At 41.1% G+C, this 14,642-nt stretch overlaps 1 protein-coding gene across 5 annotated transcripts in view; it reads left to right on the top strand.

The window, feature by feature from the left end:
- KIF21B (kinesin family member 21B) overlaps positions 1-13,512 on the top strand; it is a 101,078-nt gene extending 87,566 nt beyond the window's left edge. For 2 of the 5 annotated variants that reach the window (XM_068269451.1, XM_068269450.1), the window contains 4 exons: positions 4,871-4,988; positions 6,329-6,499; positions 11,703-11,902; positions 12,538-13,512. In XM_068269451.1, the coding sequence (XP_068125552.1) occupies positions 4,871-4,988; positions 6,329-6,499; positions 11,703-11,902; positions 12,538-12,592 (544 nt within the window). In that variant the 3' untranslated portion in view covers positions 12,593-13,512. Of the gene's footprint in view, positions 1-4,870; positions 4,989-6,328; positions 6,500-11,702; positions 11,903-12,224 lie in introns of those variants that run through there. The other 3 variants (XM_068269449.1, XM_068269448.1, XM_068269452.1) reach the window with 2 other exon arrangements.
- Positions 13,513-14,642: the final 1,130 nt, after the last annotated feature.

Below are 14,642 nucleotides of genomic sequence, written 5' to 3'. Positions count from 1 at the left end.
GCAATGATCTGCTGCTTCTATGAGAAACAGCGCGATCATTGTGATTTTCCCAGCCTCATACTGCTTCCTGTATGGTCGCATTACAACAAACTCACTGTACAAATAGTAAAACTACACCCTAAAGCATTTTACATATACAAATACATTAGTTTTACACAATAAATTAACGTATTACCTCCCACACTCCCCAATTGTTTTTGTAATTAAAAAAAAAAAAAAATACAATAAAAAAAAAACATAAATAGTTACCTTAGGGACTAAACTTTTTAAATATTTATGTCAAGAGGGTATGACACTGTTACTTTATAAACTATGGGCTTGTAATTAGGGATGGATGCAAAACTGAAAAAAATGCACCTTTATTTCCAAATAAAATATTGGCGCCAAACATTGTGATTGGGACATAATTTAAACGGTTTTATAACCGGGACAAATAAGCAAATACATTTCATGGGTTTTAATTACAGTAGCATGCATTATTTAAAAACTATAATGGCCGAAAACTGAAAAATAATAATTTTTTCCCACATTTTTTCCTATTTTCCCATTAAAACACATTTAGAATAAAATAATTCTTGGCATAATGTCCCACCTAAAGAAAGCCTAATTGGTGGCGAAAAAAACAAGATATAGTTAATTTTATTGCAATAAGTAATAATAAAGTTATAGACGAATGAATGGAAGGAGCGCTGAAAGGTGAAAATTGCTCTGGTGTTCAAGGGGTAAAACCCCTCAGTGGTGAAGTGGTTAAATTAAAATTTTTTCGCAATAGTGGTCCTTTAAAAGTAAAACAAAAAAATACACAGGTCATACTTACCTCCCATGTAGTCTATGCCTCGATCTCTTTCTCCTCTCCTGCGTCCTGTTTGCCCACTGTGATTGCCATTCAAAATGGCAATGACCATGTAACAGCTACCTAGCACACTGTTGAACTGTAATATTGGCCACTTGAGCCATAGGGAAACATGGCCATTACCTTGCACATCAGTTGTCCTTTCAGCTCTAACTGACAGCAACTGATATACAACTGACAGCAACTGATATATTTCAGTTCTGACAAAATCTTTTCAGAACTGGAAGGGAACATTGTTAGAAGAAAATGGTTAGCTTCTGAGAGGAACTGTCAGCAAGGTAAGTATGTAATATTCATTTGCAGGTACAGCATGTGTTTATTTTAAATAACTTTACTTGGTTCAGGTTCCCTTTAAATATTGTATTTCAGACTATCAAATATTTTGTGTAGCTCTGTTTACCGCGCCTCACCCACCTCGCCAAAGTGCTGCCAAAGTGCTGCTTAGTGATTAACTCTTTGTGACAAGCACTGCAGCTCAGCAGATTCTTAGTAGTTTGTGGCCAGCACTACAGCTCAGCAGAGTCTCAGAATTAATCTCTCACAAGCTCAATGTAAAGAGAAAAAGGGACACAGAGAGCCCAATATAGTGTAGTATGTATAATGAACGGGTATATGAAAGTAAGTAAACAATATACTCACAAACCAGGGTCACTGTATAGGCAACCACTGTAAAGGGAGGTGAGGAGATTAGACCTATCCTCACTCAGGATTAAGATGTTGCTCTCTGTAGATCAGAAGAATAAGGGTATAGACCCCTCCACCAGGGGTGGACACAGGTATTGCAGAAGGAGAACAGAGGCGCCAACAGGATAAAATATGCTAAAAACTTCAAAATTTCAAGGGAGGAAGTGGTGGACTTAACTCCCCGAAGTAGACATGAAACTGTCGATTTTTGAACAGATACATTTTATTCACATACTCCAAAATACAAAGCAACCAAGGAGATAACCAAGGTCAGTTGACCTGTGTTGACAGGAAAAGACTGGCTAGTGCCACTTCCCAGCCACTCTCCCACTACATCATGTAGGATGATGATGGGATAGAGGAGGAGTTTAGATATCTATCTGTCCAGTGAAATTGCACTGTTGGCTCAACATAAAATGGAGCTACAGGATAGGCCATACAAGTATTTGTGCATTGTAAATTAATGCACATTTACTATCATGTCCAATAAAGATGGAGGGCTGAATTAGAGCTTTAAAGTTGCTCACACCTACTTCCTGTGAATTAAAAAGTCCCATCTCCTCATGTAGATGCCTGGTTCAAGCTGTAAGGGATGTTGGGAAATGTAGACTGTTATCTATGCTCTTTTCTACTTTGGGGGTCACATGGTCATGCCTGGTGACATACCCAGCAGCTGAATACAGGAAGAGAGAAGGCAAGTCGTAATGTATTTCTGGGCCCACTTGGCCCATGAAAAGGGTATTCTGCTCCCTCCTTTTGATCTTTACACTGTTTATATTCATTTGTCATCCTTTCTATTTGAACTTGCTTTGTTCATTTTTAGTTTAGCTAAACTTTAAGACAGATGGGCCAATATGCAATTAACTTTTTCACCTGAGTTTTCTCCTAGGTGATATTTTTAAACATGTCAATAAAATATCCCTTTAACCTTCCTGGCGGTAAGCCCGAGCTGAGCTCGGGCTATGCCGCCGGAAGGCACCGCTCAGGCCCCGCTGGGCCGATTTGCATAATTTTTTTTTTGCTGCACGCAGCTAGCACTTTGCTAGCTGCGTGCAGTGCCCAATCGCCGCCAATCCGCCGCTATCCGTCGCGCCGCAGCCGCCCCCCCCCCCCCCCAGACCCCGTGCGCTGCCTGGCCAATCAGTGCCAGGCAGCTCTATGGGGTGGATCGGAATCCCCTATGACGTCGTTGACGTCGGTGACGTCATCCCGCCCCGTCGCCATGGCGACGGGGGAAGCCCTCCAGGAGATCCCGTTCTTTGAACGGGATCTCCTGATCGCCGATCGCCGGCGGCGATTGGAGGGGCTGGGGGGATGCCGCTGAGCAGCGGCTATCATGTAGCGAGACTTTGTCTCGCTACATGAAAAAAAAAAAAAAATTTAAAAAAAAGATTTGCTGCCCCCTGGCGATTTTTTAGCAAACCGCCAGGAGGGTTAAAGAGACTCTGTAACAAATGTTTCAGCCTTAGTTCTTCTATCCTATAAGTTCCTATGCCTGTTCTAATGTGCTCTGGCTTACTGCAGCCTTTCCTAATTGCACTGTCTCTGTAAAAAATCTTATCTCCTTTCCTCTGTCACGTCTGTTGGGCTAAGGCTTGAATGTGTGGAATGTGCAGGGCTGCTTGTGATTGGATAGAAGCGATACACACCCTCTGCAGGCCCCCTGCAGGCTCTGTATGACTCACACACTCTGTTTATGTGAGCCTATCACAAGCTGGTTAGTTTGTTTGTAAACACTGCCTAAAACTGTTAATTAACCACTTTACCACCAGCGGTACGAATTTCTCCGCCCCTTTTTTCCCTCCTAAAAAACCAGGGACGGAGAAATCCGTACCTTCCGCGCTACCGCCGCTGTCCGCGCTCCCGCCGCTCGTGCGCGCGCACCCGCCGCTCGTGCACGCCGCCGCCCGCTCGCCCGGAGATCAATGAACGGGAAAATCCATTCCCGTTCGTTGATCTAGCCCCCGCAATGATCTGCTGCTTCTTTCAGAAACAGCGAGATCATTGTGCGTCTCCCAGCCTCCTACTGCTTCCTGTAAGCGTCCTTCCGGACGCTTACAGGTCGCATGTAAACAAACACTCTGTGGCCATTTTGTGGCCAAATAGTAAACTACACCCTAAAAGCATTTTACATACACAAACATTAGATTTACACAATAAATTAACTCATTACCTCCCACACTCCCCAATTTTTATTTTTTTTTTGTAATTAAAAAAAAAAAAAAATACAATAAAAAAAAGCATAAATAGTTACCTTAGGGACTGAACTTTTTAAATATTTATGTCAAGAGGGTATAACACTGTTACTTTATAAACTGCGGGCTTGTAATTAGGGATGGATGCAAAACTGAAAAAAATGCACCTTTATTTCCAAATAAAATATTGTCGCCAAACATTGTGATAGGGACATAATTTAAATGGTTTTATAACCGGGACAAATGGGTTAATACATTTCATGGGTTTTAATTACAGTAGCATGCTTTATTTAAAAACTATAATGGCCGAAAACTGAAAAATAATAATTTTTTCCCACATTTTTTCCTATTTCCCCACTAAAACACATTTAGAATAAAATAATTCTTGGCATAATGTCCCACCTAAAGAAAGCCTAATTGGTGGCAAAAAAAACAAGATACAGTTCATTTCATTGGGATAAGTAATAATAAAGTTATAGACGAATGAATGGAAGGAGCGCTGAAAGGTGAAAATTGCTCTGGTGGTCAGGGGGTAAAACCCCTCAGTGGTGAAGTGGTTACAAGCCAGGATTGCAGCAGAGAGTGGCAGAAACAGCACAGAGGGGCCCAGGAGAACATAATGAAGAGAATGGTATGCTTTTTATTGTAAGAATATTAGAGTACAGATTCTCTTTAAACAACCAGTAATAAAGAAAACGCTTAAAATGATTTTGATACTACTTTTTCGCCTGCTTTTTGGTACCTTTTTGATTGCAAATTGCTGGAAAGCTATTTTAAAAAGAAGATGAAAAATTATATCCTAGGAGAAAAATCAGGAGAAAAAGTTATGGCCTATGGTGTTTGTGTGCTGCTATGGCAATTTTCATTATTATTATGTAACTATGTGTATTTTCAAGAATTTATATGTACCTTTAAAAAAAATATAGGTTGTGTCATTATATGGCTTGTTTTAAATGTTCACTTAGTGTGTACTAGACATGTGAATGTTATCGATGAACTATGATGTAATACAAATATGATACAAATGATGTATTTGGAGAATTGGTAAACTCTCTTTCCTATAGAGAGCATTGCAATACACGATTTGGCAGTATTTTACACCTGCCTTAGTGCAGCTTCTTTTTTCATACCACTGCAGGTTTCAGCTCATTGGGAAACTAACGGGCCACATGGCACCTGTCATGTGTCTGACAGTCAGCAACGCACCGAATGGGCGAGACCTAGTTATCACCGGATCCAAAGATCATTATGTGAAGGTTACTCATTTTCTCCCCATTTGCATTTTTAATCCTTCATCCCATCCGTTGGTGTACCAAGTGGGTGTAAAGTATAGCTTCTACATTCAGAATATTCTGTCACTGTAACATGCCATCTTTAGCTGAACATACATAGACTGCATTACACATATTTTCACATGCTATGGAGAGAGATCATCTGATTTATTATTTAAGAAGACAGAGAAAATTCAATTGCAGAACATTGTGTGATTTAAAGTAAATTCTCCATGTATGATATTTAGGTGTATCTGCATAGGGCCGGGCGTCTAAAACAAATTCAGAATCTCTGTCATCCCTTCACATGTGAATGTTTCCAAACTGTATAGAAGAGTACATTCTAGTTTTTACTTTTTTAATTAGTAAGTGTAGCACAATATACACACTTTAAATTATGATTGGCAAATCACTGACCAATTTTACCACTTCCATGTAGTATGAGTGTTTACCTACAAAATATGCTCATATTATTCAAAATCTTTTGACCTTCATACTACATGGAGGTGGTAAAATTGGTCAGCTATTGGCCAATCATAATTTAAAGTGTGTACCAGGCTTTAGGGTGCATACACACATTCAATTTTGATTGACCAATTTTACCACCTCCATGTAATATAAGGTGTCATACTACACGAAAGTGGTAACATTGGCCAATCATTGATTGATCATGATTTTCGGAGTTATTCCTGTTGCTTACAGTTATGCCTGACTGTTTTGCAGTCTAAAGCCACTTCCTCAGAGGCCCAACCAGTCATATGAACATAGTCAGTATTAGAGTGCATACTGGTAGATAGAACAAGCTCAACTGTGCTGTTCTGACATTTATTTTCTTTTAAGTAAATTAAAATTACTTGGCTATACTTCTAATTCCCTGCCTCTATTACATAAACCATAGGGCCTGAACATGCAGATCAGATGTTTTGACTGAAGACTGACTAGATTAGCTGCATGCTTATTTCAGATTTGTGATTTAGACACTACTGCAGACAAATAAATCTGCAAGACGCCACTGGCATTCTTTTAAAAGTAAAAACAAATCGCATCTTCCTCATTCCTTTCACTTTGGGCTCGCCTATACTGTAAGTAGGATTCAACAAACACAGGTATAAGAAGTAATGCAGACAAAAACATGCAATTCTGTTTATAATATTAACCTTTACTAAACACATTGAAGTTGTATAAAAGTAGTATGGAGTGCCCTTTTTTACACGTTTATTTGCATTTAACATGTACATCCCATTTGATACATATTTTAACTCTTGTAACAGTTTAGCACTTTTGTACAGAAGTCTGATTATTTATTTTTTCCCCTCCATTTTTAGATGTTTGAATTGCACTCTGGATGGGGAGGCAGCATTCCCCCCACCTATAACTTGGAGCCGCCTCATTATGATGGCATTGAGTGCTTAGCTGTACAGGATAATGTCTTCTGCAGTGGATCGCGAGACAATGGCATCAAGAAGTGGGACTTACAGCGGCACGAGCTCATACAGGTTTGTTCTGGAGTCTCCCTGTTTCCTCCTCACTATCTATACATAGATATTTACTGTACAATAGGCATCATGTCAGTATGGGAGCACTGGTGTGTGCACTTACCAGTCAAGTCTTTCTGTGTTAAAAAGGCCACTGAAAAGCAGCCTGTGTCTGTGTGCAATTGCCTCTGATATGAAATGTGTACTGAAGCCCCACAAACATTTTTTGTTGTTGTTGTTAATATCCCCATAGATAGTATAGACACCAAGAAAACTGAATGCCTCCAGCTCAGTATACACTATATTGCAAAGGTACTGGGATGCCTACTGTTACAGACACAGGAATCTTAATGCCATCCCATTCTTAAGCTATAAATGTTAATCTGGAGTTGGCCCACACTTTGCAGCTATAACCGCTTTATCTGTCCAGTACGGCTATTTAACAACGAGTATGTGAATTTTTGACCATTCTTTCTGAAGAGCATTTGTGAGGCCAGGAACTGATGTCAGACAAGAAGGCTTGGCTCACTGTTTCCATTTTGATTCATCCCAAAGGTGTTCTCCCACAAAGTTGGGCATATGAAATTGTCCAAAATGTGTTATCCTAAAACACTCACTGGAATAAGGGGCCGATACTAACCTCTGAAAAACAATCCCAGATCATAATACCCTCCCCACCAAGCTTTACATTTAGCACAATGCAGCCAGGCAAACCCCATTCTCCTGGCATCTGCCACACCCAGACTCGTCCTTTGGATTGCCAGACAGAGAAGTGTGAGATGTGAGATACAGTGTTTATACAGTACCCCATATTGTGGATAACCTCATTTCAGTACCCCTTGACTCCTATAATATTTGGTAGAAACACTTCATAATTGTGTTGGAGTATTTTCCAAATACTCATTTATGCTGTTGGATAACTAAAAGACTTAAGTGTACTTATGGTATTTTTGCATATGATGGATCATTTTTTTAATTGCAAAACTTACTAAAATATATTGACTTCAACAACTCAAGTACCCCTTCAGATACACACACCATGTCATGTGTTGAGAACTTAGGCTCTAGAGTACAGTGGTGTGCTATACACAACTGCATCCATCGATTTGCATTGCACTTGGTGATGTACTGTATGCTTAGATGCAGCAGCTCGGCCATGGAAACTCAGTTCATGAAGCTCTCTACACACTGTTTTTCAGCTAATCTGAAGGCTATTTAAAGGGAAACTACTGACTCTGCAGAAAGTTGCACAAAAATGGGACACCAGGAGCGCAATATAGTGTAGTAAAGTATGTACCGGTAGTTGGATATGATAGAACAAGTATATAATAATACTCACAAACCTGGGTTACCATCCAGGCAACCACTGTAAAAGCAGGTGAGGAGATTAGACCTGTCCCCCACTCAGGATTAAGAAGTCGTTCTCTGTAGATTGGAAGAAAAAGGGGGTTAGCACCCCTCCACCAAGGGTGGAATCAGGTAACGTGCAAGCAGACAAAGGCGCCAGGAGGGTAAAAATTGCTAACATTGTTAAAATAGAGGAGGAAATTGTGAACTTACCTCTGCCAAGGTAAGTCCACTACTGCCATTATTTAATCTTTTTTTTTTATTTACATACTCCAAGGTGCTGTGCATTGCATTTTGCAGGTATATCCCGCTTCATCAGGCTATATAGGGATCATATAACTATGCAGATCTGGTTCAAAGCTTACAGAGGCGCTTTGCTTTGAACTAGACCTGCATAGATATATGCTCCATTTATAGCCTGATGAAGCGGGATATACCTGCGAAACGCATTGCACAGCACCTTGGAGTATGTAAATACATTTTTTCTTGAATAATAGCAATAATATCTTGTGTCTGCTTGGAGGAGGTAAGTCCACCACTGCCTCCTCTATTTCAGGACTGTCTATAAATGCTAGTTTCTGACACATTGTAGATTTTTACTCCAGCATTCTTGTGTACTTTGACAGCTGACACCGTCTAGAATGAATGAGGAGTAATTTTGATTGGCTCCTGATCACTAGGATTGCATAATTATTACTTTTTCTCTCTTAAAATCCTAATTTCCACCTCTATTAAGTGCCCCTGCAGTGTACCTAAACCATAAATAATCTACATAACTTTGACTGCTCTGCACAGGCAACATATGGAATAATCAGTTTCTGAAAGTTTTACTGCTGCAGTTTGAGATTTTTTACATATTTTTGGTTGAAAAATTCATTATTTTTCCATTTTAAGCATATTATCTCTATAAAACACAAGCAAATTACAGATTTATTATAATTAAATGATATCAAAAGAAAGTCCTATTTGTCCTGAAAAAAAAACAAATCGTAAGCTACCCATACACTACGTCGATTTCCCATCGATATACAGCAGATTTAATCACTGTGATCGATCTGCTGTGAAATTGATCACGCAAATGTTGACCGACCGTTTGATCGGTTCAGTCAATCTGATTGTGGGCTGGTCGGGACGGGACAGGAGCGCGTCGTTAGCGGCATCCGATTCAGCGACAACCGACACAGCATAGCGGCAGCAAGTCATCCGGCTGGCCTGTCTTCTCTTTACTTCCTGTCTCCCCCTGTGACAAGCCGAAGTTCAAACAGTAGAACGCCCTCTACTGTTTGTACTTCGGCTCTTCACAGGACGGGACAGGAAGTAAAGAGGAGACAGGCAGGCCGGCGAAAGTGTCAGCACGGACCAGGGACTCCTGCCAGCGGAGAGGTAATGTATTGCTGCAGGCCGGGGGAGCAGACGATCTGTTCAGAAACAGCCTTATCAGTCTGCCGACAGCGCGTACACACGTCCTACTGTCTGCAGAACATCCGCCCAGCAGGAGGGTCTGGTGGACCCGTTGTTTGCGGAAATATGGCGTGTGCACGCGCCTTTAGAGCGACCCATTCTTTCACAGATGTTTGAGAAAGCAGTGTGAATGCCTGGGAGCTTTATTATATACACCTATGGCCATGGAAGTCGTTCAAATACTTGAATTCAATGATTTGATGGGGATCTAAAAAAATTCAATGTACATGTGTACCCAGCTTATCATAAACTGTTTGTTTTACTAAATTCTGTGAGAAAGGGGAACCTGTGTGGCCTTAAAACAGTCCTGTGATGTAACATGGGATATCTGGCCATCAGGAATAAATCATTTTATGGACTTTATATCTTGAAGGCGTGCTGACTTATAAATAAACTCTTTAGATACGTAGGAAATAATCGGAATCCACTTTATATGGTTTACTGCATTAGTATGTACACATAGCCAGATCCATCCCCCTAATTAGAATATTTAAAAATAGTTATTTTCTGTAAAGTGTACCTGAGGCGGATTGAAATAAAGAATTTTATCTACTTGCCTAAGAAGATGGAGAGGCTTCCCAATACATCTGTAGACCATCGTTGCTGTGGGCGGACCCCTAAAACATATCTGTCAAGAGCTTGTTAGATATGTTATTGTGGCCATGCTCCTCACAGTGTATGAGCGTGGCCATACTGTGCCTGCGTGGGTACGGCCATAACTACGTAGTTAACTAAAGCCACTTGACCACCGCAGGTGCAGCCATACTCACGTCGGCACAGTACGGCCATGTTTGTACACAGAGTATGGCTGTGGACTTCTAGAGGGTCCTGGGCAATGCGGTGGTCTCGAAGAGGACACGGGAAGCCTCTGGAGGATTTAGAGATTTCATCTTCTTAGGTAAGTATCTATATTTTTTTATTACCACCCGACTTGGGTTCACTTTAAAGATTTTGGTCTATAAAATGATTGGCATCTTCACTCAGCCTTCTCAGGCACAGTATCGGGCAGGACAGGACAGGCATACTGGGAGACAAGTGGACTGTTACCAGACTGGCTGGCAGTGTGCAAGTAGTCACTTCACACCAGTTATAGCAATAAACCAATTCTCAGATACGAAAGACTATTCTTATACACGGTGAGGAGCATGGCCGCAATAACATATCCAACAAGCTCTTGGCAGATATGTTTCAGGGGTCTGCCCAAGGCAATGGTGGGGGAAGGCTATGGGTTCTAAAGAGCCTCCGAAGCGGGAGATTTAATGGAGGAGCCTGCGGGGGAACGAGGGGAGGAACGGGAAGGCTCTATAGGACCCAGAGCCTTCCCTCTCATTAGGTAAGTATGTGTTTGTTTTTTAATTTTGTTTTTTAGCTTCAGATTCACTTTAAAGAGAACCTTGTTAGTAAGAAAGAAACCCCTCTCCCCAGACACACACACACAGAGCTATGTAATAAATATATATTTGCCTTTACCCAAAAAGATATTTGTACAGGGTGGGCCATTTATATGGATACACCTTAATAAAATGGGAATGGTTGGTGATATTAACTTCCTGTTTGTGGCACATTAGTATATGTGAGGGGGAAACTTTTCAAGATTGGTTGTGACTATGGCGGCCATTTTGAAGTCGGCCATTTTGAATCCAACTTTTGTTTTTTCAATAGGAAGAGGGTCATGTGACACATCAAACGTTTTGGGAATTTCACAAGAAAAACAATGGTGTGCTTTGTTTTAACGTAACTTTATTCTTTCATGAGTTATTTACAAGTTATTCAGCTTTATGTAATCAACAAATGACTCTCATGATCTTCTGTTCAGTGAGTGAATATGCAAATCATTCCTTTGTGTCCCCTAAAAGTCAAGCATATAGAGCCACCTGTCCCACGCCAGTCCTCCTTGATCTTCCATTCTACCGCCGCCAGCTACTTTTGGTTTCGCTGTTGGGCCACTGCGCCTGCGCGGCTATCGTTTTTTCGCATTCCCCTCTGCAATAGTGCTATTGCAGAGGGGAACGCAAAGACAAGCTTGGCAGGGCTGCGCTGGCCTCAACTTACAAGTAACGGAATGGAGAGAGAGAACGGAGGCTCAAGGAGGACCGGCGCGGGACAGGACGGCTGCTGGAGGCTTGCAGAAACCCCAGGTAAGTGAAACAGTGTGTTTGATACCTATCTACAGTTCTGCTTTAAGTTAGGCTGCATCAATGAAAGGCATGGGCTGACCTGGCTTTAATTTGCATATTCACTCACTGAGCAGAAGTTATGCATCATGGGAGTTCATCTTGCTCGTATACAATGCCTTCTGATTTAATAAGGCAAATTTATATTCAGATCAACTGTGTTACACAAATGTGTGTATTTTTCAGTCTATGACTTCCTAATCCTGATAATGACAAGAAAATAATTTCTGGTATATTTACAGCAAGTCCCAAATGCACACAGAGACTGGGTCTGCGCTCTGGGCTTCGTTCCAGGACGTCCCATGATGCTCAGTGGTTGTCGTAGTGGCACTCTTAAAGTTTGGAACATGGAGAATTTCTCACCTATTGGGGAGATTAAAGGTCACGAGAGTCCAATCAATGCCATGTGTGCCAACAGTCGTCACGTCTTTACTGCTTCCAGGTAAGGAAGGGAGACACTGAAAGCAATGCTAGGGTTGTAGCAAGAGCTAAGGGAGAAACATTACCATGCTTCACATTCGTATCTGTCCCATTCATTCTCTAATGTGTGTGTGCATGGATCTATTTTTGATGTATTTTCTTTCCATCTCTGCTTTCTGCATTTCAGATTATTCTCGTTATCACTAACATGCCTTTACTTCCACTGACCTTCTTTCCTTTCTGTGCTTTGTTTTTTCCTCCCCATCCCTACTCACTATTTCCCTCCTTTAACCTGTACAAATACTGTCCTATATATATATATCCCTCCCCCCTCCTTCTCTCAGTGACTGCCGGGTCAAGCTTTGGGTCTATGTTCCTGGTCTTACTCCGTGTCTCCCAAGACGTGTACTGGCAATCAAGGGCCGAGCCACTAGCCTTCCGTAACCTTTTCATTATTCACTTACCCATCTTTCCTCCTACTACCCCTTTTATACCAGCGTGTCTCCACTCTGTTCATTTAAGGTATGGGACACTCACTTACTTTCAAAGAGTGTTTTGACAATTAAGACCACTAAGTCTGTCTACAGTAGCTCTGCTATCTCTGACCAGATCTGTTTAAAAAAAATGGACAAGCTCTCATGACCTCTGACCTTGCAGTGATCTCGTGGTGAAGATGTGGAGTGGAAGAAGAAGTTTTGCTCGGAATAGGTGACCATATTGACCCCTAGAACGCATCTCATGCCAGGGGTAAGAAAACGGATATTGAAGACATTTTGTCATTTACGTCCTCAGAAAGAAGCACCTGGTTTCTCATGACAAGGAAAACCTTACGATGCTGTTATCTATCTATGTGACCAAGCACTACCTCTATAACCCATAAGTTATTACAGAAATGATGATAAATGATGGCGCCATCCAAGACCATGTAGTTTTTCTGCTCCTTGAGAGAATAACAAGGCAAAATGAAAAGTACGCTACAGTAACGAGAGTAAATAGAGAGCATTAGGCAAATAGAGCCCAACCCTCGAGTGTCAAAGTTCTCCTGGCATGCTTCAGTTTTACAGAGACTCAACCCCTTTTATGTACTTGAAATACTGTCTACTTTGCCTTACTGTATTTCTTTAGTATGTTCTTACTATGAAGCAGCACTTTTCATTGGTAAAACCTATGTGAAAAGCACACTCAGACCCAGCTGCCAGGTCCAGTACTGTATATATACTTCAGCAGTTGGCTGAATACAACCTAATCTATTGTTAATGGATAGTGAGTGGGAAAGAGGGGACGGAGGTTAACGTGGTCCATCGTATGTATACCTCTAAACCTGCTACCTCTTAGAATTTACCTTAACATGCTACATATGGCCCACTTTAAAAAGTTCCTTTGGCAGTGAAGAAGGTACTGGCAGCATGGGTTAGGTTGCTCTGTATAAAGTGTTAAATAATTTAATTTAAAGCACAATTTCTACATTTTGTCTGTGAGTGCCAAGTGTTCATGTGTTAATAATGGGAATAAAATGATTCCGCACAAGATGCATTTTAATGTAAGCTGTGTTTAATAAAAAAAATAATCTGTACCTCTTTTGTATATTGATGTTTATTTCAAAGTTGAATAATTTCCTAAAGGAAGCCTAAAATGAACGGAAGAGAAATACAGATGTCTTTGTTCCTTTTTTGTTTTTTTTATAAAAAAATAAAATAAAGACTTGACACTTGTCTGTAGCCATTTTTTTGCCTTCACTATTGTCTTAGACAAGGGCGCCAAAAATGAGGCGATTGTGCGTCTTGTTAGAGTGCTGTCAAAGTGGGTGGGGTCATGACAGGATATGGGCAGAGCCAAATGTACATGAACCTAGCTGTGGTGTATCTCAAAGCCCAGCAAAACGTTTGGATGAACCCTCTCTGTCCTTGAATAAAAAATAAAGCCCCCAATTATCACATAGACAGCAGTATGAGATATAATAAAGTGCACATTTTCAACAACAACCACTTCTTAGATTATAATTAAGCAAGTATGTCCTGCACGTAACAAATAGGCAGCATGCATCCGAATGCCCCCCCCCCAAAAAAACAACATAACTAAGTAGAATTTTGGCTCCAATCAACATAATAAGGCAGTGTTTCCTTCCCAAACAAATGGTATACAAGGCACATGCTGGCTAATAATGTGTGAATGTGAAACGCTGCCTAATTTTGTTGAATACGGTATAATTCTGCACAATTACTTGTCTGAGGGACACTTAATAATTATCGGCAAAAATAGGTTGAAGTAAGCAGTGTGCGGCACTCAAATGGTGTGTAAGGAAGGTTTCATTTGGGTCAACCTGTGGCTCAGTGTCTTTGCCGGAGTTGCCTAAAACTAAGCAAACAATCAGTGGCGTACCTAGGGAATTTGACACCCAGTGCTGATTATTTACAGACAGCCCCCCCCTCCCCCCCCAAAAAAAACCCCCATCTTCCTTGATGGGAGGGTTGACGGGTTGGGGCGCCGAGCATGTCGCTGCAAATTTTGGGGGATTTCTGGGGAAGAGGAGTCATCAGGATGTGGATGCAGCTAACTGTTATGAAACTCTGTACTCCGTACAGTGCTGCAGACGATGTCAGTGCTATAAAAACACAATAATAATACGGTAGGACATTAGACTACGACTATGGTACAATTAGATTGCGATCTGCTCTTAGGACAGTCAGAGAGAGGGTGATGCATAGGATGGGGGGGGGGGGGATAAAGAGGAAAAGGCACAAGATGGAGAGCCTGGTGGGAGA

The sequence above is a fragment of the Hyperolius riggenbachi genome, chromosome 2, assembly GCF_040937935.1.
Source record: "Hyperolius riggenbachi isolate aHypRig1 chromosome 2, aHypRig1.pri, whole genome shotgun sequence".
Lineage (NCBI taxonomy): Eukaryota > Metazoa > Chordata > Amphibia > Anura > Hyperoliidae > Hyperolius > Hyperolius riggenbachi.
The sequence above is the reverse complement of the archived record's forward strand: the minus strand, read 5'-3'. Positions and strand labels throughout refer to the sequence as shown.